This window comes from Perca flavescens, chromosome 22 (genome assembly GCF_004354835.1).
Source record: "Perca flavescens isolate YP-PL-M2 chromosome 22, PFLA_1.0, whole genome shotgun sequence".
NCBI classification, from domain to species: domain Eukaryota; kingdom Metazoa; phylum Chordata; class Actinopteri; order Perciformes; family Percidae; genus Perca; species Perca flavescens.
This window is the reverse complement of record NC_041352.1, coordinates 8,119,317-8,146,302: the sequence shown is the minus strand read 5'-3', so window position 1 is coordinate 8,146,302 and position 26,986 is coordinate 8,119,317. Positions and strand designations below refer to the sequence as shown.

Genomic DNA, 26,986 nt, shown 5'->3' with positions numbered 1-26,986 from the left:
CGTTGTTGGCTCCAGCCGCTGAAGAGGCTACACGCTGTAAACAGCCATGGGTTGCTTTTGCTTGCCTGGTCCTCCCGGTAACGTTAACAGTTAGCAGGGTTAGCATGGCAGCGTTAGCCAGGACCAGTCGGGATCACTTTACTGGCTATGTCTCAATTGTTTTTGCGAGTAACCAACTCGGGTACTCTAGCTATATAATTCAATGTGAGTACACAAATGTTGAAATGACAAAAAATGCCCGTCCCTAGTAGCTGTGATAAATTAGCATGAAGCTAATGCTTACCTGTTCAGGAGAAAATAAGCCAACTCTGCGTCCTTTTGGGATCTAAGCTGTCTCCATCTTTCAAATACATCTCCAATATTTACCAGGGGGTTGTTACGTCTCTGGTCACGCAACTGTTAGAAACATGCTGTTTTCTTTTTTTTATGTCATGTAGAATCTATCTCCGTTGATCCTGTTCGTTTGTTTGTTGCTTTCATGGCTGTACTACCGTTACAGCTGTAGCGCGCTGGGTTTACATTTTTACAGGTATATCTGGCAACCCGGCCGGCCGTTGATAACAACACACAGATCAAAACATAAACATAAATTCATTCACGGAATGTAAATTTCAAAAAGAAAAAATACTGACATTAGCATTGTTGTCAGAAAAGATAGTATTTTAGTTTAACATGTTTCCTTAATATCTGATGAGGCATTGGTGTCATTTTTGGATTTATTACAGTACAAATATTACATATTGGACCTTTAAGCATTAGATTTCATTAATACATACTGTATATGTATGTGTCCACTGCCCTTTGTGTGTACAAGAGGCTGAATTGCATTAATGTTTATGCATTGATGAGACATTCTAAATTATGTGTATTCATAAATGGCAAATGTTCCATCATTGTCTTTTTTTTCCTTTCTCTCGGTATCCAGGGGCTTTCCACCTGACGGGAAGCTGTGTCTCTCTGATGTGGTTTTATGGCTTCTGGAACAATCTGGGAGACCTCAGACCGAGTGTCGCCACAAATGCATGGAACTCTTCTATGAGTTCATACCTCTCCTCCCAGGTGAGCCTCCAACGTTGGCTTTGATCAGATGAACAAGTAAAAACAACAGATGGAATTCATTAAAAAAAGAAAGAAAATAATGCTATCCTTTTATAATTCAATTTACATTTTCACTGATGTGTGTGACCGGACTTAGGAAAGAGGTCTCCGCCTCAGTGGGTAGAGGGCATGCTGAAGGATCATGGCATAGGCTTCCTGATCTCACGGTTTGAGGGTGGGGGTCTCCACTCTCAGCCCACTCTCAGGGACCTGACGGGTCCTTTCAGTGTCAGAGGCACCCTGCAGTGGATGGACATGCTGCTGGCTGCCCTGGACTGCTACAACACCTTCATCCACTTACACATAATCAAGCCTCATCACATGCTTAGTAAGTCATCAGAAAATGCCTCTCTCTGACATTTTTATTTTTTTAATACTTTATTTACACAGAAAAACTATGTAAGTATTACCATTCAAACAATAGCAGCAATGTAATCGCTCGACGTAGAGCAGAGACCATCGCAAACAAAAACAACAACATGGCCCCAACATGTTTTAGTGTCCAGGTAGGATTTAAAATAGGAAACGAAGACAATAAAGTTTGCAAATTTTCTGGTGTGTATATGGAATTTTACCAATAAAAGGCTGAGATCAGTGACGTACAATTTCTTTACAGGAATTAAATGATCAGACCTACCAAATAAAACGCATACTAATAATACTCGCTGACATCATCTACTCAGAGAGGTCATCATCTGCTCAACATACACACACATATACTGTATGCTTTGAATGTATTTTTAATAACACGTAGAATAGTTTCCACATTATTGAATTGTCCAGGTAACTTGATCAAAAAAAAAAAAAAAAAATGTGTTGGCCCTACAGTGACTGTATTAAATACATTTTTTTTCCCCCTCCTTTATTGTCAAGGCTCCAAAGAGGATTCACGCTTTCTGAAAGCAATACGCTTCTTTTTGACTGAGCTGGCAACTCACGAACTGGCAGCAGCAGAGAGCTGTTTCTCTCTCGGCAAAAAGACCTCTCACTTCAGCCCAAGAGAGGTGGACCAGTACAACTTCAGCAAATGCACCATCATCGTTCGCCTGCTGGAGTTTACCACCATGATTCTCGTCAAAGGAGACTCAGAGTTAGAGAAGGTATCGCTGAATTTAAGACCCTCTGACATTAAGAAAGCCATGATTCTTCTTCTTTTTTTCTGCTCACTATTTCCTTCATTTATTCACAGCTTCTGGAACAAGACATCTTTGTCTCAGATTTGTTCAAGCTTACAGCACTGGTGGTGTGCGAGCCGTCCTCCGTAGGTTTCAACATGGCAGATGTGGAGGTAATGAAGAACCTACCAGAAGTGTGTGTTCCCTTACTAAAGGCGCTGCTGGCCTCACCTTACCGCACCTGTCTTGAAAGCACTTTGCGGACAAAAATCTCACGCAAAAGGTATGTATATTCATTTTTGACTACTCTCATTTTAAGCTCACTGTTACTGAACAAGAAAAGCCACATGGAATGTTTTTCTTATTGTGCAATATGTGCAGGATTACTAAAAAGACAGCACAATTAGAAAAAAAACATTTAAAACCTAACAACACTTATTACAAAAACTGCAGATCAATGAAGTTGAGTCTGTAAAATTATAATATAATTATAATAAATAGATTGATCCAAGGAATTAATAGTTACACCTCCAGTGAAACATCACTCACGCTGCTATCTGCGTGAGAAGAGGATGGTAAAGATAATACAAACTTGATTGAGCTAACTGAGACCTGAATAGACAACTCGCCAATTGGATAGCCATAAATATAGTTTTGGAAAAAAAATAGATAGCATATTGGTTCTAGCAGATTGTAACAAATACGGTCTTGTTGAGGCACAGCCTGATTTCATTCTCTGAGACCAAAATGATTGTGATAATAGTAGAGTTATCAACAACAGTAATCGTATTATTTTGTTTCTTCCCCTAATTCTACAATGATGTCTCTAGTGTGGAGGAGTTGTGTGCTGTAGACCTCTATCATTCTAGCACCCTGAGCCGCCATGACCAAATGGAAATGGTTCTGTCTTCCTGTAAGCAGGTCCACAAAGCCGACTTCCTCAGCTCCATTCTGCACAGCCAGGTATTTAATAAGATTGTACCATTTTTCATTTATTCAGTTTTCTTAAAGGTGCAATATGTAATATTGTATGTAATACTGGCAGCTAGCGGTTAAAATAGTTACTGCACTACCAATTCAAAATACTGGAGAGTCGTTTCCCCCGCCCCCTCCTGCCCAGACTCGAAGTTCACGGGGGTTGCCAGGCTGAGACCGGAGCATTCACAACAATGTTGCTAGACGCTTTTCTAACATAGCCAGACGTTACTCCACAGCACAGCGGAGTAGCTAACGTTAGATGCTGGCTATATTGACAGTCATAAAAGCCAGTGCTCACGCGGAGAAAATTACAGTATGAACCGCTAAAAACACAAATACCTCACTGTCCTCTCCACACACCAGTCAGGCACACTTCCTCTGCTTAGAATTACAATACGAAACGCTAAAAATACCACTACCTTGCCGACGGAACACACTTCATTGGCTTAGAATTACGGCAACAATCGCTAAACACACTGCAAACTCACAGTCCTCTCTTTCCGATTTACAGCCCCCCTCTCGTGGTTTAAAATAACTCACCGTTGTCGGCTCCAGCCGCTGAAGAGGCTACACGCTGTAAGCTACACGCTGCAGCCATGGCCCGCTTGCCTGGTCCTCCCGGTAACGTTAACAGTTAGCAGGGTTAGCATGGCGGCATTAGCCAGGACCAGTCGGGATCACTTTACTGGCTATGTCTCAATTGTTTTTGCGAGTAACCAACTCGGGTACTCTAGCTATATAATTCAATTTGAGTACACAAATGTTGAAATGACAAAAAATGCCGTCCCTAGTAGCTGTGATAAATTAGCATGAAGCTAATGCTTACCTGTTCAGGAGGAAATAAGCCAACTCTGCGTCCTTTTGGGATCCATCTTTCAAATACATCTCCAATATTTACCAGGGGGTTGTTACGTCTCTGGTCACGCAACTGTTAGAAACATGCTGTTTTCTTTTTTTTATGTCATGTAGAATCTATCTCCGTTGATCCTGTTCGTTTGTTTGCTGCTTTCATGGCTGTACTACCGTTATAGCTGTAGCATGCTGGGTTTACGTTTTTACAGGTATATCTGGCAACCCGGCCTGCCTGTCAAACTGGGCCGTTGATAACAACACACAGATCAAAACATAAACATAAATTCCGTCACGGAATGTAAATTTCAAAAAGAAAAAATACTGACATTAGCATTGTTGTCAGAAAAGATAGTATTTCAGTTTAACATGTTTCCTTAATATCTGATGAGGCATTGGTGTCATTTTTGGATTTATTACAGTAAAAATATTACATATTGGACCTTTAATCATTAAACACTCAAAACATGTTGAAAATGAACTCAAAGTAAAATATTTGACCTTATGTTCTGGTGACTTGGGTATACATATTACATATTCTCCAATAAAGTAGCAGCCACATTTGTGTATTTGTGCTTCTCGTCGTGTTAAAGGATGCCACCTATGCCACATCCCTTGGGTCCCGACTTCTGATGACAGTTTATAAAGGCATAGCACCCGGTGAGGACAGGAAGGCACTTCCATCCTTGGACATAAATACCAAGAGTCTAGCAGACGGCCTGCTTCAGCTAGCCTTCTCTCTAAGTCAACAGGTCAGTGCTACCTCTCTTTGGATTAGATTTGTTAAAATCTGATGACACTGAATCTACCCACGGTGAGTAATTATAGCTGCAGACAACTGACTACAGCAAAAAGAAGTTAGGATGAAATTAAGAATGTAGCCAAATGAATAGTGGATGTATTAGTATGCATTAGGGCTGCAACTAAGGATTATTTTCATTTTTGATTAATCTGGTGATTAATCGAGAAAATAATTGATTGGTTGTTTGGTCTATAAAATGTCAGAAAATAGTGAAAAATGCCATTCAGTGTTTCCCAAACCCTAAGAGGATGTCCTCAAATGTCTTGCTTTGTCCACAACTCGAAGATATTCAGTTTACTGTCACAGAGGAGTGAAGAAACTTGAAACGAAGAAGAAGCTGGAATCAGAGAATTTTTACTTTTTTCTTTATAAATGACTCAAATCAATCAATCGATTATCAAAATAGTTGGCGATAAAAAAATTTGTGGACACAACTAATCGATTAATCTTTGTATGTATAGTTTGTAAAAAAAATAAAAAACAGTGAAAAAAACACTATGATACAAGTTTGTCTTTTCTATGAATTTACCAAGTGTTTCTCACAGCGTGCTGCCCCTCTGTTGTATATTGCTGTGTGTCTGCAGAGTGAGCAGCTGGTAGACTTTTTGTTGAACACCATCATGCTCTCTGTGCCAATATCTGGAAGTCACAGCCATAACTTCCTGAGCTTCTCGCACGGCGAGTACTTCTACAGCCTCTTCCAGTCGACCATCAACACTGAGCTGCTGAGAAGTCTGGACACCACAGTTCCCCGCCTCATGAAAGCCTCCTCTCAAAATCCCAGCATGGTAGCGCTTTCTCCTCTCTCTTTTTTTTTTTCCCCACAATTTTGAATTAGTTTCAGAATTTTTTGCATCCTAGTCATGTGCCTGTAAAGGAAATGTTTTTCGTGTGTGAGGCAGGCTTTGCTGTCTGAATTTTTCACCAGGTGAGTGCGTTGCTGAACGGCATGCTGGACCACAGCTTTAGAGAGCGCTCTGTGAGGAAGACTCAGGGAAAACAGCTGGTGGAAGAGGTGCTAAGAAGATGGAATAGTCTGCAGTCGTGGTGGGAAGGACACTCCTCAACTCCAGAGAGCAAAACTGCCACTCTTCTGCTGCTCTCCAAGCTCCTCCAGGTATTATAAAGCTGGAGTTACTGCTGCATGTCCCCTAGCAAAACAAAACTAGATTAAATTGAAAAAAGTGAATACATAAAGTCCAGGGATAAAACAGTACAAGGCAGTACAATACAAGCTTACCCATTTTTCTCATATTAAAGCTTTAGTGCGTAACTTTTTGATATTATTGAACGTCCGTTACATTCAAGCCGTTGCGAAATGAGTTGCTACAAAGCTAATTAAGACTATCAGCGCCACACAACTCTCTCTGGATTTCTCAGTATGGCTGTGTGAAAAGAATTACCTACTCTTCTAAAGAGTCCATCATGTTTTTTTAATCCTCTGTGTCCTCCTTGGCAACTAGCAACTGCGTGGAGGAGGGGTGGGGTGCAAGATCACGGAAGGCTTGTGAAACTACGCACTATAGCTTAAATGTATTTCCTGGACACTTTTCCCTCTGCCATCAGATTGACTCGTCTGTCTGCTCCGATATCAACCATGAAGCGTTCCGACCGGTGTTCTCCACTTTCATTTTGCTGCTGGTTGACATGAATCTGCCACTCAATCTCAAGGTAATGGAATAGGTTTATGTTGTGATACAGTCAGTGTAGTGGATTACTTGAAATAACTTTTGATTTTGAGTAAAGTAACCAAAGCTCTGTACATTTCTTTCGTCGTATTCTCTCAACTCCCCAGAGTCAGGCCCTGTTGGTGTTACCCTTCTTCACAACCCTCCCAGAGGAGCCACTGGCTGAGCTGCAGAGAGCCCTGGACGCCCTGGTGGCGGCCCACTTCCCCATGCAGTCAGATGAGTTTGCCAAGGGCTCACTTCACCGCAACAACTACATGGACTGTATCCGAAAGGTAAAATCTCTGTTTGGTTTAACCAGATTTTACTTGCAGTTGGTGCTTTGGCGGTTGGACCAACCCTACGGGACTTTCTGTCTTTTAGTTGCTGGATGCCTTGGAGCTTTCTCAGAGTCCACTCCTGCTCAAACTGATGGCAGGGATTCTGTGCCGTGACAGAAAACACATCATGGAGGAGCCCTTCCAAACCTGCTTCCAAAGAATTGCTAAGCGGTTAGTAAAGTAGGGCTGCACGCTATGAGGAAAAAAATCTGATTGCAATTGTTTTGACTGATATTGCGAATGTGATATAAGTCACGATATTGGAGGGAATGATAATTTTTGTATCATTATTCTCATTGTCATTGCCAAATATTGAAAATAAAATGATTACAGTTAGATTTTTGCCAGGATCTGTACCAAACAAAGATTTTTTTCTTCAGTCAGGAGGATAAGATTTGTAGGCCGGGACGTCTCTGCAACACCACAATACCTAATTCAGAATGGTTTGACACAGATTTTGCCTTTTAAGAAAAATTGCGCTAGTCCATACTGCAATTTTGATAAAATAGTTTTTTTGAATTCATGGGTTAAACGAGTTCCATTGCAGAGTCATCATTTTACATTGCATTAGATCTCACAGGAGTTGCTTTGTGTCCACTCCCCGTGTTTGTTAATGTGTGACTAGGTCAAGCGGCGAGCGGCAGATGCAGCTCCTGTGCACCGTATACGGGATGATCCAGCGTGGTGATGTGCCCATGAGCTCCATGTTGCAGGCCATGTCCGAGAGGGTTCTGCTGCCTCTGGCCTCTCACTGTAGCACCAAGGCCCTGGGCGACTTCTTTGTGGCAAATGTCTCTGACATAATTGTTTTGCTGCTCAGCCGCTTCACAAAGGTTTGCTGCTCAACATTGCTGCATTCAGGGACATTTGACGATGCACACTGAACACTTTTTTACAGCTGTTTTAGCTTCATTTGTGATTTTTATTGTATACTTTTATGGTAATGCTTGTTTTTTAATGTTCTAAAAAGACAGTTGTTCATTCATCTGGTATCTTTAAGATTTTAATCAAACACTTGGCAGATAGATCTTTTGTCCTCACAGCCCAAAGCTAGTGCTGTATTTATTTAGATCAGAGGACCACATTGGAATGGATTTAAGGCTAATTTATTCATCAATTTCAGTCAAATGAAACGGAATTTGAGATCCAGTTGCTGAAGAAGAACGGCTGCTACAAGCTGATGGAGCTCCTGTATTCTCGTCTTCCCAAAGAAGAGGTTTACTCCAAGGAATCCCGCATTAACCGAGCCTACTGTCGTTCAGACACAACGGAGGGGAATGAGTTGTCCAAGACCTTGATCAAGTAGGACTCCCCAACACAACACTTACAATTCAAGAAGTGACACGGCAGTGATGTAAAATGTCCTAATTCTTCCATGATGAAGAAACAATGAATATTGATTTGATTTCAATTAGGTCATGTTTTGAAGCATTCACTGAGAACATGACTGGTGAGACTCAGCTCCTGGAACTTAGGAGACACTACCACTGTGCCGCGTACAACTGTTCCATCACCGTCATCAGCTGCAGCTTCAACGAGCCCAAATTCTACCAAGGCTTCCTCTTCAGTGAGAAACCAGAGAAGGTAACAACTGGCTTCTTCAATTTTATCCAACTCCCTTCACCAATGTAGTCATCTTTTATTTTGGAACCATGTACTACAATTGCCGTACTTCCCTTCACATTATCTATTATTGTCTAATCCATGGGAAGCGAGCGCAACGGTGACCGCCCACTTTTTGAACGGCTCTGGTTCCGGAAGTGATTTCCCCCCCCCATTCAATTGCTCTGTTGACGTTTCAGAAAATGCTTATATAAAGAGTTTTAAGCCTGGAACCATGCCAAACAGCTACGAGATGAAAACTGACCAGAAAACATTTGATTTAATGCAAAAAAAAAAAATGGTAGACTTCAATGGTAGTAGCTCACTAGCCGTTCACGAGTTTGCGGGTGTGTCAAACCTTTCCATGGTAACGGCGAGCTCCACCAATCAGAGACGTTAAGTTACGCTTAGGATTGTGGGTAGTGTACTTCTCCATGACATCGCAAATAAAACCTCTTAAAACAAGGTTGATTTCATAGGGACTTGTAGCTTTTACAGGAGTAGGAACCATTGTTTCAGTCTCGTAGCTCATGGTAAGTCTACCTGAGATGGTATAGACATTATGGCTAATAATCAAAAATCCTTATGGAGAAAATAAATGTGATTTTCACTACCGGAGCCACACTGTTGAGCGCTATAGTAGTTTTGGTGATTGGAGGACTCGAGAGGACTTCACTGATTGGGTTTTTCTTTCCTTGTCCAGAATCAGTTCATTCTGGAGAACATCATTGACATTGAAAGGACCTACAGGTTTCCAATTGAAATTGAGGTATGCTTTTTTTGTAACACACCGGTTTGTTTAACACTGTACTTTGAGTTGCAGTCATGGTTCATTCATTCGTATTTTTCATCACTGTAGGTCCCACTTGAGAGAAAGAAGAAATACATCATGATTCGAAAAGAAGTGAGCGAGGAGAATGGAGGTATTTAATGCTGCAAACAATGTTTTTAAACTTTTGGAATTTGGCCATCTTTGTCACGGAGCAGTTAAAATGTTTTACCTTGCTGCATGCTCCATCTCCACCCCAAACTATGCAGTGTTCAGGCTTAATTAGTAGACTTATCTTATGTTTGGGGAAAATGCCCTGCTCTTTACAATGAAATGAAATGGGATGTGACTTAGGTAAGGCTGCAACTAAAAACATATTTTCATCGCCGATTAATCTGTCCATTATTTTATCAATTAATTGATTAGGTGTTTGGTCTATAATATGTCAGAAAACTGTGAAAAATGTTGATTAGTGTTTCCCAAAAATCTCAAATATTCAGTTTACTGAAGAAACTAGAAAATATTCACATTTAAGAAGCTGGAATCAGAGATGTTTTACTTTTTTCATAAAAAATAACTCAAATCGATTATCGAAACACTTTCAACAATCGATTAATTTTATAATTGACAACTAATCGATTAATCATTGCAGCCCTATTCATGAGATTTCTGTTGTGGTTTCCACAGAAGCGCCAGTGTATCTGTCCTCGCAGTCTTACATGGCCGACAGCAGCCTGAGTGAGGAGATGAGTCAGTTTGATTTCTCCACCGGAGTCCAGAGCTTTTCCTTCAGCTCCCAAAACCCTGAAGGACGCAAACGCACCGTTGCAAAAAGAGTTAGTCATTAGATTTATTTTTTTCCCTTATGAAACTACACTGAGCTTGTAACATGCTTTAGTGTCGTACGATGGTCTAAACATCAGAGATTTGACCCCCTGCCGAGGGTAAAAGCCTTGCTGGCGTCTTAATGTATGCATGTTTAGCACTGTGACCGGTAACTGGCAGTTAAATACATTATAATGTGGTTTTGATAAGAGGTTGGTTGGTATGTTTGTACATCTAGGAGACAGAAGAGACAAATCCCTCCCAGGATGCAATGGTGGATCTAGAAATGGATGAGCTGAATCAGCATGAATGCATGGCGACCATGACTGCTCTTATTGGTCACATGCTGAGGAACAACATAACTCCTAAAATTGAACCGGTCAGTGGCACTGAAAAAAAGTAAAGCCGTTTTGGACTTTGGATCTTTTTGTCTTAATCTTTTGATTTAATCTGAACAGGTTTAAGTGACGCTGGAGACAAACGCATGGCTTCACATCCAATATTTTGACATCACATAAATTACAATGATTTAGTCACTTTCTATAATATATTCAAATACAAATATTATTCTGGAACGTCATTCAACATGCTCTTTTTGTTAATGAAACAGGGAAACGTGCCGAGTGAACTTCCTCCATGGATGAAATTTCTACATGCAAAACTAGCGAATCCAGCAACACCTCTGAATATCCGACTCTTCATCTCCAAGCTGATCATCAACACAGAGGAGGTTACATTGATTCAGTTACCGTCTATGAAAATAAATAGATATGATACTGCATCTACCCGTGTGTGACACCTCATACTCTGCTCCTCTTGTGTTCAGTATTCGTTCAGGGATTTAATCTTTGCTGTTGGATCTCTCCAGGTTTTTCGACCATATGCCAAGCACTGGCTGGGCCCGCTCCTGCAAGTCATTGTTTCTGGAAACAACGGAGGAGAGGGGATCCATTTCATGGTGGTGGATATTGTCGTCATAGTGCTCTCTTGGACAAGCCTGGCCAGCCCTAAGGTAGTCTCGCTTTGCCAGACCTTCATTCACACTGCTGCGGAGGAGGGTTTGGCTAGTCCACACAGTATTCCCGGGATGGGAGAAAAACATGCTCTGGTTGTTGTTGTTAGTTATTGGCATTTCTTTAAACCAATCGCAATCGTCTTGGGCGGCGCTAAGCTCCACACGGAGCCACTGCCAAATAGTCTCGGGATGGAACTTGTTTTGGTGGAACATGTGTACGTTCAAAAAGGTTGTTTTAGTCGTGCAACAGAAAACTCAGGTTGGACAGATATTCTAGCTAGCTGTCTGGATTTACCCTGCAGAGATCTGAGGAGCAGTTAACCATAGTCCTCAGAAATAGACAGGAGTTTAAAATTCCAACACAAAGGAAGCGGAAGGTAACGGACATCAGCAAAAAGACATGCATCTGGTGGAATTTCTGGCGGCCTGGAGCAATCCCGGAAGTGGAACGCCGTGGATATAGACTAAACCTAAGGTTGAAACTGAAATTAATGTTGCGTTCCTGAGCAGCTGAGCTCAAAAAGAAGAAATAAAAAGAAAAAATACGCACAGAGTTAGACAATGATTACACATAAAGTACAAGGATGAAGACATGTCAACAGCCATATCAAAAAAACATGATATCATCGGGTCCAGATCTTAATTGGCAACACACTGATTTTTAGCAGCAGGATAGACTGATGTATAAAAGGGTTCTTAAGCTAAAGTTAACAAATATAGAGCAACCCGTTTTTGTCTTGATCTATGGATATTTCACTTTAACTGTTTCATATAAAAATGCCAGTTTTCTTTTAGCTATTGTTGCATTTTATCATCCTATAAAATAACTATTAGTAACAGAATTATTTTTGTCCCAGGATAACCCCAGAGATGAAGTGCTTGCCAACCGGTTGTTGGAGTTCCTGATGAAGCATTGCTTCCATTCCAAGAAGGCAGTTTTCCGCCACAACCTGGAAATCATTCGCACCCTGGTGGAGTGCTGGAAAGACTGTCTGCATGTGCCTTACAGGTAGTGCTTGCACACTCTCACTGAACAATTGATAAGCTTTTGACAGAAGCCTGTAGCTCAGTGGAAATGGTCAGTCCAGGACAGAGACACTCTTGACACCCATGATAACAATTCTTTGGTCTCGCCTGTGGGACTTCCCCTCTTCATCTAGTCTGTGAAATATAGATTAAAAACGCCAAACATCTTTTTCTTTTTATTTGAAATCTTTTGAAAACAGGCCTGATTTATAAACCCCAAGTGATATTTCAAGGCCAGAGGGTAAATTGGCAGCAGTTGTCACTAATTATAAATAATAGCAATAATTTCTCATTGTGTAATTCTGTAAAATACTGGTCTGGAGAAAACAGACACGATAGAGAAACTCTATGCTTTACACTCTACTTCCTGTCTGGTGTATGTATAATATCTGGCAGTATGTTTGGTAGTACATTGTTTTCTAGTACGCATTTTTTCTGTATTTTATAAATAGAGTGGAATTGTACAGAACCCTGACTTTATCTGTTTTCTTGCCCTTGTAGTCTGATATACGAGCGATTTCGAGGCACCGACCCAAATAGCAAAGACAACTCCGTTGGACTCCAGCTGCTGGGAATCATCCTGGCCAACAACCTCCCTGCCTACGACCCCTTGTGTGGAATTGAATATGACGGGTAAAATATACTAGAATGCATCATTGAACGTGTTTTTGGTGACAATTTGTTTTTTAAATATTATTATACAGAAATGTTAATACTGATTTTGAGTGCAAACTCACATTTTTCACTTGCCAATATTAATGTACATACTTTTACAGCATTTTACAGTTTTCTTTTCGAAACAACAACATGTCTTTGCAGGTTCAAACACTGCATTTATTACAATGAACAATCTCTGTAAATATCTTAGTTGCCTTATGTTCAAGATTACATCATTAAATAAGCACTTTTTGGAAATTATGCAAAGGCTCTAATAGGGGAAAATAACAATATGTCCAATAAAAATGAAACGCTTTTTTTCAGGTTCTGGATCTCTCCACCTCCATCTGTCCTTCTTAGCCATCAGCTGTTTTATGTGCCTCTGACACCTCTCAGCTTGGGACTGAATCTCTTTCTCCAGCTGTTTTTGAAGGCTGTTGCTCTTTTCTCTTTCAGCCTCGAGCTCAGTTTCATGCCACCGATTGTCAGCCTAGATCTCTGCTGAGAACTTTTCTTGGCTTATTATGTGAGCTTCTTTGAGCTCCCATACCTCGTCTTGCAGGATGCGTTTTATCTCCTGCTCTCTGCTGCTCTGCTCACCAATTAGCTAAATATCCAAATACTGTGCAATGTGATTTCATTTGCTAATATAAATCATATTTTTGGAAGTTGCATGTTCGGGTGAGCTAAATCAGCCAGGAAGAGAAGTAGAAAGTAGTATATTCTTTTTGAAGCGTGTATACATCTGTGTTGTAGCTGACATACTGCCATCTTGCAAAGCATCTTACAGTAAATCACTTCTGTTTTTTTTTTTTTTTTCAGGTACATCCAGTCTCTGACCAACAACGTGTCCTTCGTAAGGTATAAAGAGGTTTACGCAGCTGCTGCAGAAATTATCGGCCTCGTCCTGAAGAATATGGCTGAAGTGGACAATGTATGAGACCTTCCCCAATTTGGTTGAGTTACAAGTTACACAGCATCTCTGTTTATGTCTGAGCAGAGCTCAAAGCACCTCAATAGAAAAGATCTCACATGAAAAGAATATTTATTTTTAGTTCATTCAATAAAAAAAAAAAATGATTTATAGTGTCAAATCATAACAAGAGTTATCTCAGGACACTTTACAGATAGAGTAGGTCTACACCACACTCTATAATTTACAAAGATCCAACAAAACAGTTAATGCTTAGGTGAAGTCAGTAGATGTTTATCTTGATGATAAAAGATTTATTGCATTTGTTACATGAATTAAAGTAAATTCATTTTTGATTTTTTTGTCTCAGCATCGTCAAGAACTTCTCAGTCTCGCAGCAAGTAAGATAACAAATCTGAAGAAAAAAGACATGGATGACAAGTTCATTATATGCTTGAACAAAGTGTCCAAGCACTTTCCTCCATTTATGGATCGGTGAGTCTGTAGTTCTGCTTTTTGTTTTCTACTATTCCCCTGTAATAAAAATAATTTCATGGATTTTAGTGTATGTAAATTGCCTTTAACCTGATCCTAGGCTTAGACATTAAGGGCCCTATTTTAACGATCTAAGCGCACTACGTGAAGCGCCTGGCCCTGGTGCGTTTAGGGCACGTACGAATCCACTTTTGCTAGTTTAACGGAGAAAAGAAAGGGTCCGCATGGTTCAAAAGTGTCTTAGTTAATCATAGGTGCGTTTTGGGCGTAACCTGCAATAAACCAATCAAGGTGTCATCTCCTATTCCAACTGATCTGCTCGCGCGCTTCCACTTCACACACAAGCAGATCAGTTTGTCCTCCTGAATATCTCTCCTTCCTGTTTAGCAAATCCGCCATCATAATAGCGACGTGCCAAGGTTCAAACGTGCCTGGCTTTTAAAGGGAATGGGAGATGACACCTTGATTGGTTTATTGCATTTTACGCCCAAAACACACCTATGATTAACTAAGACACTAAGTACAACCCTTTTGACCATTTTTTTTCTGCCATTAAACTAGCAAAAGTGGATTCGTACATGCCCTAAGCGCACCTGCGCCAGGCACTTCATGAAAGCGCGCGAGCAGATCATATATGGCACGAGCACTATGCCACCAAAACTCCACGAGGTGAAGCGGGCGTTAAAATAACAATGAAATGCTGCGTTATTGACTTTAGAACAGGTTTTTGTTGGTCAATGGCGCGATCACTTTCCGCTGCCTCAAGACAGCAATACGCCAAGAATGTACCTGAACACACTAGCACGCCCATGGGTGCAAAGATGGGCGCAGGTGCATTTGCTATTTAAACGACGTTGGCACTGGACGGGAAATTGACAACTGTGTCGGGCTTTGCGCTGCACCGGGTGCAAGATGGGGCCCTAAGTCATTTTCTAACCTGTCTTGAGTCTTATTGTAACTGCAGATTTATTCTTAATTTTTCAGGTTTGTCAACTACGTGTTCTCCCTCCTGCCAAAGTTGCACGGCATCTTAAAAACGTATTGTTTGGAATGCGTGCTGAGTCGAGCCGAAGTCATCCCAGACATCTTTCTGCATCTGAAGACCACAGGCTTCATTGAGACGATGCGCCACAGGTCAGTTATCACCATACTCTTCTCAATGATCTGCACCTTTTATTGTCTTTCTGGATTGCTATAACCCTGCTAGCCCTGCACACTGCACTGTAGTTTGTTGTACAAAGATTTGCCAGGAAATCTCCCGGCATGCTTTCACACAAACTGCACTAAAGTGCGGAGCTTGTCTGATTAGCTGCGAATGGTTTAAAGTGGTGATGTCACTTATGTAAATGAATAACACATTTGGATATATGTATTACTATTACTTTTCTGTGCCCCTAGGGATGAAGCAAAGCAGAGAGTGTGTCTGGATATCATTCACAAGATTGTTGCCCAGCTGACTCCAGTTCAGCTCCAGGAGCTCCTGGGAGCTGTGATGGCTTTTGTCTGCCACCCTTCACCAGTGTGCAGAGAGAGGATGTACGACATCCTCATGTGGATCCAGGACAACTACAGGTACTCTGAGCCTTTTGGGCTTGTGTTCTCAAACAGACTATTCTGGTTTCACACTGTTTGTTAAACTAGCACATCATTGTTTTGGATACATTTTTCTGGTTTGACCGAAGGGGTGACTGCATCATTTAAAGGTTTAATGTTGTTTGCGGTCCACTGTTTCTTCCCTGATGTGAACTGTAATGATATACTGTTTTGTTATTCTTCCAGTGATGCAGAGAGCATGGAAGACAGCACCTCGGTAGAGGTTTTGAATGCAGCTAAAGAAACCCTACTTCAGGGACTGTCTGAAGAAAACCAAGGCCTTCAGTAAGTTCCCGCTTTCTCTCACTTGTCTTTATTTGATGTTTGCCTTTCATATATTGCGCAGGGAAGTGTAAGCTGATCATTTCAGTGTTTTACCTGAAATCAAACGCCCGTGTCCATTGTGTTTTCAGGCTTTATGTGCGTAACTTCTGGAGTCAGGAGAAGCGCCTCCCCACTGCCACCCTTGAGCGAATGTTGACGGTGCTTCGTTCTCTGTACTCCTGTCGAATAGAAAAGTGTTTCTTAAGCTTGGCTACCAATCTGCTGCTGGAAATGACCAGCCAGAGTCCTGATTTCCAACGAAACATGTTTGAGTATCCACTGTCAGAGTGTACCTTCCAGGTCAGTTAAAATCTGCAGCATTTATTTCTCTCGGGGTAAGCCAGTTTCTAAGATTTGAAGCTTGAGGTTTTGTTACCGATGAGTCTGACGTATTGATTCCGTTGCTCCACTCTCCAGGACTATGTGATTGATTCCAACTGGCGCTTCAGGAGCACAGTGATGACCCCCATGTTTGTTGAGACCCAAAGCTCTCAAGGCCCAGAGAGCGTGGCAGCGTCGCAGGCTGGAGGCATGAAGGGGAAACTCCGAGCCACTCAGAGTTCTTTAGAGTTTAGCCAAACCCAAACAGCAGGTACAGTTTTAAAGGGGAACTATGCAGGTTTTTTTTTAGCTTAATTTACCTTAACTGACTGGCTTCGGAGTCATTGGAATGGTTATATGACTTTTTTTTTTTTAGTTGAATGGTGGTCGTCTCGCTCCCCCCTAGCACCAGTGAGCGGAAAAACCACCCTTGCAACTTTCGGCCGGCTCAGCGTCAGGATGTATCGCGTGATATCAGGTCTGGCGATGTAACAAATTGCTTCACGGCACTGCACACGTACACCCATTCAGGAACCGGCTAACAAAGTTGCGAGGGAGTTTCATGCTATCGTCATGGCTGAGCCGACAAAAAAGAAGCAGAAAGCTAGGAAAGCATTGTCGGAGGAACAGAGAAAGAGGAAACGGCAGACTGACGGAGCGAGGTGTCAAGACACAAGTAAACATAGCCAAATATTTATTCCGAAGCTGTAGTGGGAGCTCTATAGAGAAACCTGCGAGCAAAAAGCAGCGAAGAAATGGCCAAAACTGCATCGCGCCCCTTTAAGTCTCCTGGTATTAAATGTCAAGACATAACCACAACCCTGGGGAAAAGTTGATATTATGGCTGTGTCTAGGAAACTTAACAGGGTCAGCTTTTGTGGGCCAGTTGGCCCTTGTTGCGGTGTCAAACACTTGCGTCGACACTCAGTTGACCGTTCAGTTGTAGACATTCAAGACGCGGACGTAACATAACACAACTTGGTGGGGAAACGTCACGACAAATCCGAAGCACATCCTCTTCTTACTGACTCTTTGTCTGAGGCTGTCAGTCAGTCTCTCTGAGCCTCCCTCCGTCTGCTTCACTTCCGCTTCGTAAGCTTTGTGACGCCGGTAAGCCGCACCCAGCCCATTGCAGGTGACAATAGTAGGTGGTAATAGGTGACAATAAAGCAGTACTAATGTTAGAAGTGTGTGCTGTACCTGTAGCTATGCAGTCAGAGAACTTGCAGATTAAAACAGGTATTTTTACCAGTATAGTCCCCCCCCCTCCCCAGGTCGACGTCCAGTGTATGACTGGCTGACGGGCAGCAGCGTGGATACGCTAGCAGACTACACACTTGGATCTGAGTCTCTGTCTTCATTGTTGGTGTTTGATAAGAAGGCAGAGAAGCAAACTGCAGCAAGGAGACCAGTAGGAGAAGGCTTCGGCCTAAGGCGCCTTACTGCATCAACCGATGAGGTGGACAGTCGTACCAGAGGTTAGTCTCTGAGAAGAAAATACCCACCCGTTTAAATATGTTTTAGAAGTATGTTCTAAGTACGCTGGGTATCGTTCAAAAATGGTCAATACCGATACAGGTACCGATATCATGAATTCCATGCCAGTTCCTCAACAATATCACTTTGGCATTTTTTAGAAAGAGGCCTTTCTTAAACACATGTAAAGGAGGCGTATCTGAGATGCTGTTACATATTTAATATCTAATTACAATAGGTTACGTGATTTTTATATATATATATATATATATATATATATATATTAGAGTTAACAGCTTTTACTGTATCTTCTGGTATGTCAGTTCCAAATAGTCAATGGGGTTAACATTAAGGCCTGTATTCAGTTTTAACTGTAAAATGATAAAGAGCAGTTTTTTTTAGCTCAGAAACTGAAATACAAAGTATGTTAAGCAACAGCCCCAAGAAGCCAGAACCTATTGTATGCTATGTTCTTGTAGTTCTTGTATTTGTGTTCAAGACTTGATGTGCACTACTACAACAATCCTTTTTAGTTTTTGAACCTTTCAAATGAATTGAAATGCTGTAAATGTCAGTATATTTTGTCGTCCATATTTCAACAGCAGCAAATGAGCAACGTAATAACATCTTCAGATTGAGACGCAGATTTCTCAAGGATCAGGAGAAAGTCAGCTTGGGTTTTGCACACCGAGAAATCCAACAACAAAAACAGAAAAAGGTATCAAGCTGAAACATATTTATGCTTAGTGCTATTAATTTGTGAAAGAGTGGATGGCGGCACACAAAGACTTTTTAAGATTGATTACTGTATAGCCCAGTCCTTACTGTCACTAACTTCCCCAAACTTCCAGTTTGTCTAACTATCAGTGGTTCTGTTGGGTGCCCCACAGGAAGACAAAGCTGATCAAAGGCTCCGAAAAGAGGCTCAGGTGACTCTCTATCGAAACTACAGAGTGGGAGACTTTCCAGACATCCAGATCCCATACAGCAGCCTCATCGCCCCCCTTCAAGCACTGGCCCAGGTAAGGTACACAGCAGTCAGACTGTAAATACAAATTAATACAAACCATACATATACCCCCCGAAAAAAAACAGAAATTAAACCGCTTTGATCACAGCTAATGGATTGTTTTCCCCTTTACATGTTCCTTCAGAGAGATCCCATTTTAGCCAAACAGCTGTTTAGCTCCCTGTTTGCCGGAATCCTCCAAGAAATGGAAACACTCAAAGCGAGAGGGGAGAGCGGGAGGATTAAAGAGGAGCTGCGGTGCAGCATTAATACTTTCCTGAGCCAGAGCACGCTCTGCTTCCCTCCATTCATAGCATGTGTGCAGGTAGGACCTGGAGATTATTTCACTATTTTTTATATTTTCAATCTGCTGTCTTGAATCCAAAAAATGAACAGCATTCATTGATTGTGTCAAAATGAAAGTAGTGCCTGTGTTTTCATAGCCAGTACATATTAATATTAGGGCTGTCAAAATTAACATGATAAATAAGTTGACCTAAATTTCTTTCAACGCCACTCGCACCCATTAGCACACGTGCGTTCTGTGATTTAGGCCACTCCGCAGTTTGGGAAATCAAGAAGCCAAGCAGCAGTACCTTTGTGACTGGCTAGCAGAAACAAGGCTCCTTGAGCAGAAATGGATAAAGACAGAGGTCTTTTTAAATGACAAGTTCAGTTTTAGAGCCCTTCCAAATGGCTCTCTGGACAAGACTAAAGTTATTTGCGTGTACTAGGGCTGTGCAGTTAATTGAAATTTGAATCACAATTAAGATTTAGGCTCCTAATGCTCCTGTCGATGTGAATTGACTTTAGGGATGTAACGGTATGAAAATTTAACCTCACGGTTATAGTGAAATGATCACCGTTTATCTTGGTATTATCGCGGTATTTTTAAAAGTGTGTTCAATATGTTCAGAAAGCACTGATAGCTACACAAGCTGTACTATTTTCAAAAAGTGTAACAGTGTTTATTATATTATAAAAAATATAGGCAAAACCTTATCAAAAGTGCAACTTTTCACATCACATGTCCTGAGCTCTGTCATCTCCTCCTTCCACCATGATTCCAACTTCAAGAAACGCACGTTGTAGGCTACGCAGTGTGCCTTCGCGGCAACTTCAGGAGCCTCGGATGAAGCTGGGAAGGATTAAACACAGGGTTTCCACACCGTGATAATCCACCGTGATAATAATGATATTTCAAATGAAAACCGCAATTGTTATTGTCAACATTTTTATCGTGGTTTACCGTTAACACTGGTAATTGTTACATCCCTAATTGACGTTGAGTCTCAAATACCACTTGAGCATTAAAAACAAGTACATTTAGAAAATGGCAAAAAAAAAAAGCTTAACTATGCACAATCATGCAACTAATCGCAATTCAATATTTGAATCATTTGACAGCCCTAATTGTTATATTTACATATGTTTTAGGATCTACACATTAATACGCTATTTTCTTCTGGAGAAGTGTCTTTTTTTTCTGGGTGATGATGCCTCATCCATAATTCTCTATACTGTATAGGTTTAATTTCTTGTTGATTTATAGCTTGATTATAAAAGTCCAACTCAAAACTATAAATAAGGCTTCTGAGCTGATTTCCAAAAATGTGAACTCAACTGCCAAACAAAGAACAAGCTCCGCCGCCGAAAATAGAGAGGCTAGGTGACCGTGAGGAGATATTCGCTGAATTTGACAAAAAGTGTAATTGATAAACATGGATTACTATACCTTTTTAATACTCTGCTGGCTGTGTTGTTAGGACATGTGCTACCAGCATAAGGAGCTGCAGCAGCTCAATCCAGCACACATCAGCTCCACCTGCCTGATGAGCCTCCAGCAGCCGTCGGGCATCCTGCTGCTGGAGGAGGGCCTGTTGCATGCTGGTGGCCAGGACCAGCCTCCTGCCAAACGCTCTCGAGGACACAAAGAAATCCCCCCCGACACCAATAAATGGATCCACCTGGCAAGGTATTACAATGTTGGTGTTAACCGTGCTAATGGTTCTATCAGTGCTGGCCTGCACCTGAATGTTGGGAGCCGAGCAACATGCTACCATTTTACATTTATTTTATGAGGACAGTGTTCTTCCCTTGGTTTGTAGAAGACTTAGGTGCACGTATTTGGCTGGGGGGTGTTAGGGGTTCTCCTTCAAGAAAATATTATGTTTTTTAAATAAAAACGTATGCAATTTTACATAATTCTAGACCAGGGGTCTTCAATGTTTTTTAAAGCAAGGACACCTTAACTAAAAGAGAGATGGAGCAGGGACCCCCTGCTACATATATTGTATAAATTAAGTTAATTAATTAAGTATAATTAAACTGGGCCTATAATAAGGTTGTAGGGCGGCCTACAGCCTTATACATACCTTTTATTGCATAGGACACTAAGCTATTGAAATAATAATTGTTGGCATCATTTTATTAATCATCTTTTAATGTTAAACATAGATGTGGCACAGTGAATCCTTATTAACTGTATCTGTGGATGGCTACCTCAGTGACTACCTTACCTATAGGCCAGTAAGCAGAGGGGATTTATATTTTCTAATAAGATGTTGGATTCATGTTAAGACATTTCAGTTTTTGAATAAACTTTCAAAAATTAACAATAATTTGGAGGCCCCCCTGGAGTGACTCTGAGGACCCCCTAGGGGTTCCTGGACCCCCTGTTGAAGATCTCTGTTCTAGACCATTATTCCCATAGCTGTGTCTAAAAGGTTTGAAAAGCTAGAGCAGTTAATAAATAAAAAAACTTAAGCAAGACAGAACTTGCTGAAGAAGTCTACTGGGGACCAACTACAATCATTAGTCATTTAATTAGTTCTGATGCTTTCATTGATTTTAAATTCATTTGGCTTAGGTGGTGCCCAAAATACCCAAAAAAAAAAAAAGAGAGAAATTTGTGTACCATACATCTGTTCCTCCAGTTTTTGTCGGATTGTAACTGTCAGCAGCTACATTGTACATGTACAAATCAATCTTGTAATTGAGATCAATCTTGTAATTGCTTTGGTTAGGTGTAGTAAGTAGCGGGCTCCTTGTTTCCCCTGTTCTCCAGGCTTTACAGATCCTTGGAGGATTATGATGTTGTGCGCGGCATCTTTGGTGGTAAAGTTGGGACCAAGTCGATCACCTGCACTGCGCTTCAAGCTGAAGCCAACACTGACTTTGCAGAAGCTGTCAAGCTTTACAATGAGGTATAGATTTTCCCAGTACAATAAATCTAAATATATTATATTACTAATATAAGGAAGCATGTCAATGCACGTGGATGGTACTACTACTACTATACTAGATTGCCAGCTGTGTGTGGAGAACTTTAGTGTAGAATTGCATACTCTCTTTCATACTTCACTTTTCATTTCTGCACTTTTATTGACTTGTTTTTTCTTGACCCTAATTTATGCCTTACATCTGACTGTGAGCAACTGTAACTGAAAAATTTCCCTGAGGGGATCAATAAAGTGTTCTGATTTTGATTCTGATGATACTGGCAGGCTCTGAACACTGAGCACTGGAGTGGTGACGAGCCCTCTGAGTCTGAGAAGGACTTCTGGGAAATAGCTGCCATGGAGGCCTACAGTCACCTGACTGAGTGGAAGTCTCTTCAGTACTGCGCCACTGTGAACATAGATGAAAACTCCCCGCCCAACCTGGACAGGATGTGGTCAGATCCAATCTACCAGGTAACAGATCTGACCTTTCACAGTCAAGGAATGATCATTCATCAATCATTTACCAGGCAGGGCAGACATCCTGTGGGGTTTGATTCCAACCAAAACGCCTTTCTTCTCACGTCTCTCGTTGAACGTGAACGGATGGTTTGAAATAAAAAAACCTACATTACGTACTGTAATCTGTGGGAAATAAATATTTTAGATTATAGATTGTAGCATGTAATATTACAGTGAGGGAATTCAGTGGAGAGACAGAAGACCAAACTGCTTATCGCCATGTTTTCCATACGAAGGGTCAGGAAACAGCAAAAAAATGGGTGAAGGACATTAACATGACATGTGATTTCAGGAAGACAGCCAGAAATGCATTGTGTTATATGCATGACTCAGACGTCTCCTTTCTGAGGACTCTATGTGGATTAAAGAGTGTATACAGTATAAGGGGAGATACTTTGGAGGTGCTGTGATTGTAATTACTGATTAATTAAGCTTAGATTTTGACAGACAAAAATAGGAAAGAATTCTGTAGCTTGATCAAATCAGTGGAAATAGAATGGAATGGAAAGTCAGGAAAATCAGTGGTGGAAGAAGTATTCTGATCCTCTACTTAAGTAAAAGTACTAATACTACAATTTAAAAACACTGTTAGAAGTAAAAGTAAATGTATTTAAAGTATTAAAGGTAAAAGTACTCAATGCAGAAAAATCCTCATGTTTTAGAACCTGGAAACGATCAAAACAGTTCTGTCACTCAACTAAGTGTTTAATGGTCTAATCCTTTCAGCTGGACTTGTAGGCCGCGATATTGTTGGGTAGTTTAATTTATAATAAAACATCGGATTTTATAATCTACATGTGTTTTTCATGTGCAAAAACCTTAATGTGTAAAGTAACTAAACATGTTTGATTAATGGAGTGGAGTAAAAGGTACAATATTTCTCTCTGCAATGTAGTAGAGGAGAAGTAGAAAGTGGCATGGAAAGAACAGACTCAAGTAAAGTACCTCAGAATTGTACCAAAGCATAGTACCTGAGTAAATGTACTTAGTTACATTCATGTAACACATGTAGTGAAATTATTAGTAGTGAAATTCTGAACTGTATTGCTTTTCTCACGCAAGTTTTCTATTTTTTTCGTGTGTGCCAGGAAATGTACCTGCAGCACATGATCCGCAGCATGTTGAAGCAGCTGCAGCAGGGCGAGACGGACCAAACTCTTCTCACCTTCATCGACAAAGCCATGAGGGTGGAGGAGCGCAAAAAGCTCCTGGAAAGCCATTACAGCCAGGAGCTCAGCTTGCTCTACATCCTGCAGGAGGACTACGACCGCGCAAAATACTACACCAACTACACCATGCAGCTCTTCATGCAGGTCAGTGACCACAAAGATCATTATTCATTCATTCTTACTATGGCTGCTCGGTTTATGGAAAAATTCATAACCACAGTTATTTTGGTCATTGTTGAAATCATGATTATTTAACACGATTACTCATTGACTTTTGCGAAGATGTTGCAAGTATTGAATAAAAAACAACCCCAGAGAAACAGTTAAACAAATCAACAGTGAAAACACTTTGAACTGTGATATTTCCCTTAATACTTTTCCCGTTGAACTTTGTGAATTCCCCTTCAGAACACAAGACAAAATAAGAGTTTACTTGCATAATGTAATTGCAAAATAATCGTTGTTCTCAGTTGGATTGTTTTTTGCAATCAAAATTGAATTAGTTGCACAGCCCTAATTCTTACTTTAAAGGTCCCATGGCATGGAAATTTCACTTTATGAGGTTTTTTAACTTGAATATGAGTTCCCCCCAGCTTGTCTATGGTCCCCCAGTGGCTAGAAATGGCGATAGGTGTAAACCAAGCCCTGGGTATCCTGCTCTGCCTTTGAGAAAATGAAAGCTCAGATGGGCCGATCTGGAATCTTGCTCCTTATGAGGTCATATATATATATATATATATATATATATATATATATATATATATATAGTGGGGGAAATAAGTATTTGACCCCTTGCTGATTTTGCAGGTTTGCCCACTTACAAAGAATGCAAAAATCTACAATTGTAATCATATGTACATTCTAACAGTGAAAGACAGAATCCCAAAGAAAATTCCAGAAAATCACATCATATGAATTTATTAAAATTGATAACCATCTGATGAGGAAAAACAAGTATTTGACCCCCTGGACAAACAGCAAGTATTCTGGCTCCTACAAGCCAGTTAGTCTTTCTTTAAGACACAGCCCCAATCCGAACCAATTATCTACATCAAATACACCTGCCTCACCTCGTTACCTGTATAAAAGACACCTGTCAACACCCAAACAACCAGCATCCAACATCACCACCATGGGCAAGACCAAAGAGCTTTCTACGGACATCAGGGACAAGATTGTTGATCTGCACAAGGCTGGGAGGGGCTACAAGAGAATCGGAAAGCAACTTGGAGAGAAAAGATCAACTGTCGGTGCAGTTATCAGGAAATGGAAGAAGCACCACACCACCGCCAACCTCCCTTGGTCTGGGCCTCCACACAAGATCTTGCCTCGTGGGGTGTCCCTGATCATGCGAACGGTGAGGAATCATCCCAAAACCACAGGGGGGGGAACTGATGAATCAACTGAAGGCAGCTGGGACCACAGTTACAAAAGAAACGGTTGGTAACACACTACGCCGTCATGGATTGAAATCCTGCAGCGCACGCAAGGTCCCCCTGCTCAAGAAGAAACATGTACAGGCCCGCATGAAGTTCGCCATTCACCACCTGGACGACTCAGAAGAGGCCTGGAAGAAGGTGATGTGGTCAGATGAGACCAAAATAGAACTTTTTGGCCTCAACTCAACTCGTCGTGTTTGGAGGGCAAAGAACACAGAGTACAACCCAAAGAACACCATCCCCACCGTCAAGCATGGTGGTGGCAACATCATGCTTTTGGGGTGCTTTTTCAGCCAAGGGGACGGGACAACTCCATCGTATTGAGGGGAGGATGGACGGGGCCATGTATCGTGGAATTCTGGACCGACATCTCCTTCCCTCAGTGAGAGAGCTGAAGATGGGTCGAGGATGGGTGTTTCAGCACGACAACGACCCTAAGCACACCGCCAAAGCAACAAAAGAGTGGCTGAAGAAGAAGCACATCAAGGTTCTGGAGTGGCCTAGCCAGTCTCCAGACCTGAATCCGATTGAAAATCTTTGGAGGGAGCTTAAAATTCGAGTTGCCAGGCGACAACCTCGGAACCTGAATGATTTGGAGGCTGTCTGCAGGGAGGTGGGCCAAAATCCCTGCCGAAATGTGCACAAACCTTGTCACCAACTATAAAAACCGTTTGACATCTGTGCTGGCCAATAATGGCTTTTCTACAAAATATTAACATGCTGTTTGTCCAGGGGGTCAAATACTTGTTTTTCCTCATCAGATGGTTATCAATTTTAATAAATTCATATGATGTGATTTTCTGGAATTTTCTTTGGGATTCTGTCTTTCACTGTTAGAATGTACATATGATTAAAATTGTAGATTTTTGCATTCTTTGTAAGTGGGAAAACCTGCAAAATCAGCAAGGGGTCAAATACTTATTTCCCCCACTGTATATATATATATATATATATATATATATATATATATATAGAATTTATGCATCCTGTAAATCTCCCTAGAAATATGTGGTGAATATGCAGAAATGCGTTTGGATCTGAAACTCCGCTCTCATCCACAGTGAGCACTCATTGGCCCTCATTTATGAAACGTGCGTACGACCTAAAACAGGCGTACGACGGGCGTACGCCGATTCCTACGCAAAGCTCGGCATTTATCAATTTGGACGTGAGCGTAGGCTGCGATCAAATCTCACGTCTGGTCTGAACTCGTGTACGCAAGTTTTCGAGTCAGTGTGGACTTACGGTGCAGCATATAATCAGTTTAACAGGAGAAGGAGAAGTCATCAGTTGATCACGTATCAGCAATGGCAGATCTGGCTCTTTTAGAAGACCTCTATGAGCCGGTACAATAGGGCACACGTACGCATACGTGCCACGGTGGAGCGCTCCATCGGATTGTTTAAGGGCAGATGGCTCGCGTCAGTGGGGGGGGGGGACCCTATACACGGCAGAAAAAGTCTGCAACATTGTTTTAGCCTGTGGGGTTCTGCACAACATCTCGCAGAGAAACTGGGTGCCATAAATGTAGCGATGGAGCCAGATGACCCGATGCCCAGAGAGCAGTGTCCAGAACAGCCCCAACTGAAGGAGACAGGATATTATTATTCCTCGCTTTTAAAAGGTAGCCTATAGTGTTATGTTTGGCAATGATATTCATAGGCTACAGGAAACATGACGATGCACAACATTTTTATTTATTATTCAGGTTTTCATTTCTATGTCGTGAACAATTTATTTCTGCCATTGACCGAGTTATT

At 41.3% G+C, this 26,986-nt stretch overlaps 1 protein-coding gene across 1 annotated transcript in view; it reads left to right on the top strand.

Annotated features, from left to right (window-relative positions):
- The window catches only part of prkdc (protein kinase, DNA-activated, catalytic subunit), a 56,974-nt gene that overhangs the window by 14,061 nt on the left and 15,927 nt on the right, over nucleotides 1-26,986 (top strand). The window contains exons 30-66 of the mRNA XM_028569037.1: nucleotides 926-1,059; nucleotides 1,196-1,426; nucleotides 1,972-2,198; nucleotides 2,288-2,496; nucleotides 3,044-3,176; nucleotides 4,634-4,792; nucleotides 5,427-5,630; nucleotides 5,771-5,959; nucleotides 6,409-6,513; nucleotides 6,638-6,805; nucleotides 6,894-7,021; nucleotides 7,476-7,683; nucleotides 7,974-8,152; nucleotides 8,266-8,434; nucleotides 9,156-9,221; nucleotides 9,312-9,375; nucleotides 9,909-10,057; nucleotides 10,285-10,425; nucleotides 10,657-10,776; nucleotides 10,915-11,058; nucleotides 11,919-12,070; nucleotides 12,589-12,720; nucleotides 13,567-13,678; nucleotides 14,028-14,152; nucleotides 15,137-15,286; nucleotides 15,551-15,724; nucleotides 15,932-16,030; nucleotides 16,159-16,369; nucleotides 16,487-16,661; nucleotides 17,665-17,868; nucleotides 18,469-18,584; nucleotides 18,757-18,888; nucleotides 19,021-19,200; nucleotides 20,642-20,850; nucleotides 21,943-22,081; nucleotides 22,382-22,570; nucleotides 23,707-23,931. Of these exons, the coding sequence (XP_028424838.1) occupies nucleotides 926-1,059; nucleotides 1,196-1,426; nucleotides 1,972-2,198; nucleotides 2,288-2,496; nucleotides 3,044-3,176; nucleotides 4,634-4,792; nucleotides 5,427-5,630; nucleotides 5,771-5,959; nucleotides 6,409-6,513; nucleotides 6,638-6,805; nucleotides 6,894-7,021; nucleotides 7,476-7,683; nucleotides 7,974-8,152; nucleotides 8,266-8,434; nucleotides 9,156-9,221; nucleotides 9,312-9,375; nucleotides 9,909-10,057; nucleotides 10,285-10,425; nucleotides 10,657-10,776; nucleotides 10,915-11,058; nucleotides 11,919-12,070; nucleotides 12,589-12,720; nucleotides 13,567-13,678; nucleotides 14,028-14,152; nucleotides 15,137-15,286; nucleotides 15,551-15,724; nucleotides 15,932-16,030; nucleotides 16,159-16,369; nucleotides 16,487-16,661; nucleotides 17,665-17,868; nucleotides 18,469-18,584; nucleotides 18,757-18,888; nucleotides 19,021-19,200; nucleotides 20,642-20,850; nucleotides 21,943-22,081; nucleotides 22,382-22,570; nucleotides 23,707-23,931 (5,851 nt within the window). The remainder of the gene's footprint in view (nucleotides 1-925; nucleotides 1,060-1,195; nucleotides 1,427-1,971; nucleotides 2,199-2,287; nucleotides 2,497-3,043; nucleotides 3,177-4,633; nucleotides 4,793-5,426; nucleotides 5,631-5,770; nucleotides 5,960-6,408; nucleotides 6,514-6,637; nucleotides 6,806-6,893; nucleotides 7,022-7,475; nucleotides 7,684-7,973; nucleotides 8,153-8,265; nucleotides 8,435-9,155; nucleotides 9,222-9,311; nucleotides 9,376-9,908; nucleotides 10,058-10,284; nucleotides 10,426-10,656; nucleotides 10,777-10,914; nucleotides 11,059-11,918; nucleotides 12,071-12,588; nucleotides 12,721-13,566; nucleotides 13,679-14,027; nucleotides 14,153-15,136; nucleotides 15,287-15,550; nucleotides 15,725-15,931; nucleotides 16,031-16,158; nucleotides 16,370-16,486; nucleotides 16,662-17,664; nucleotides 17,869-18,468; nucleotides 18,585-18,756; nucleotides 18,889-19,020; nucleotides 19,201-20,641; nucleotides 20,851-21,942; nucleotides 22,082-22,381; nucleotides 22,571-23,706; nucleotides 23,932-26,986) is intronic.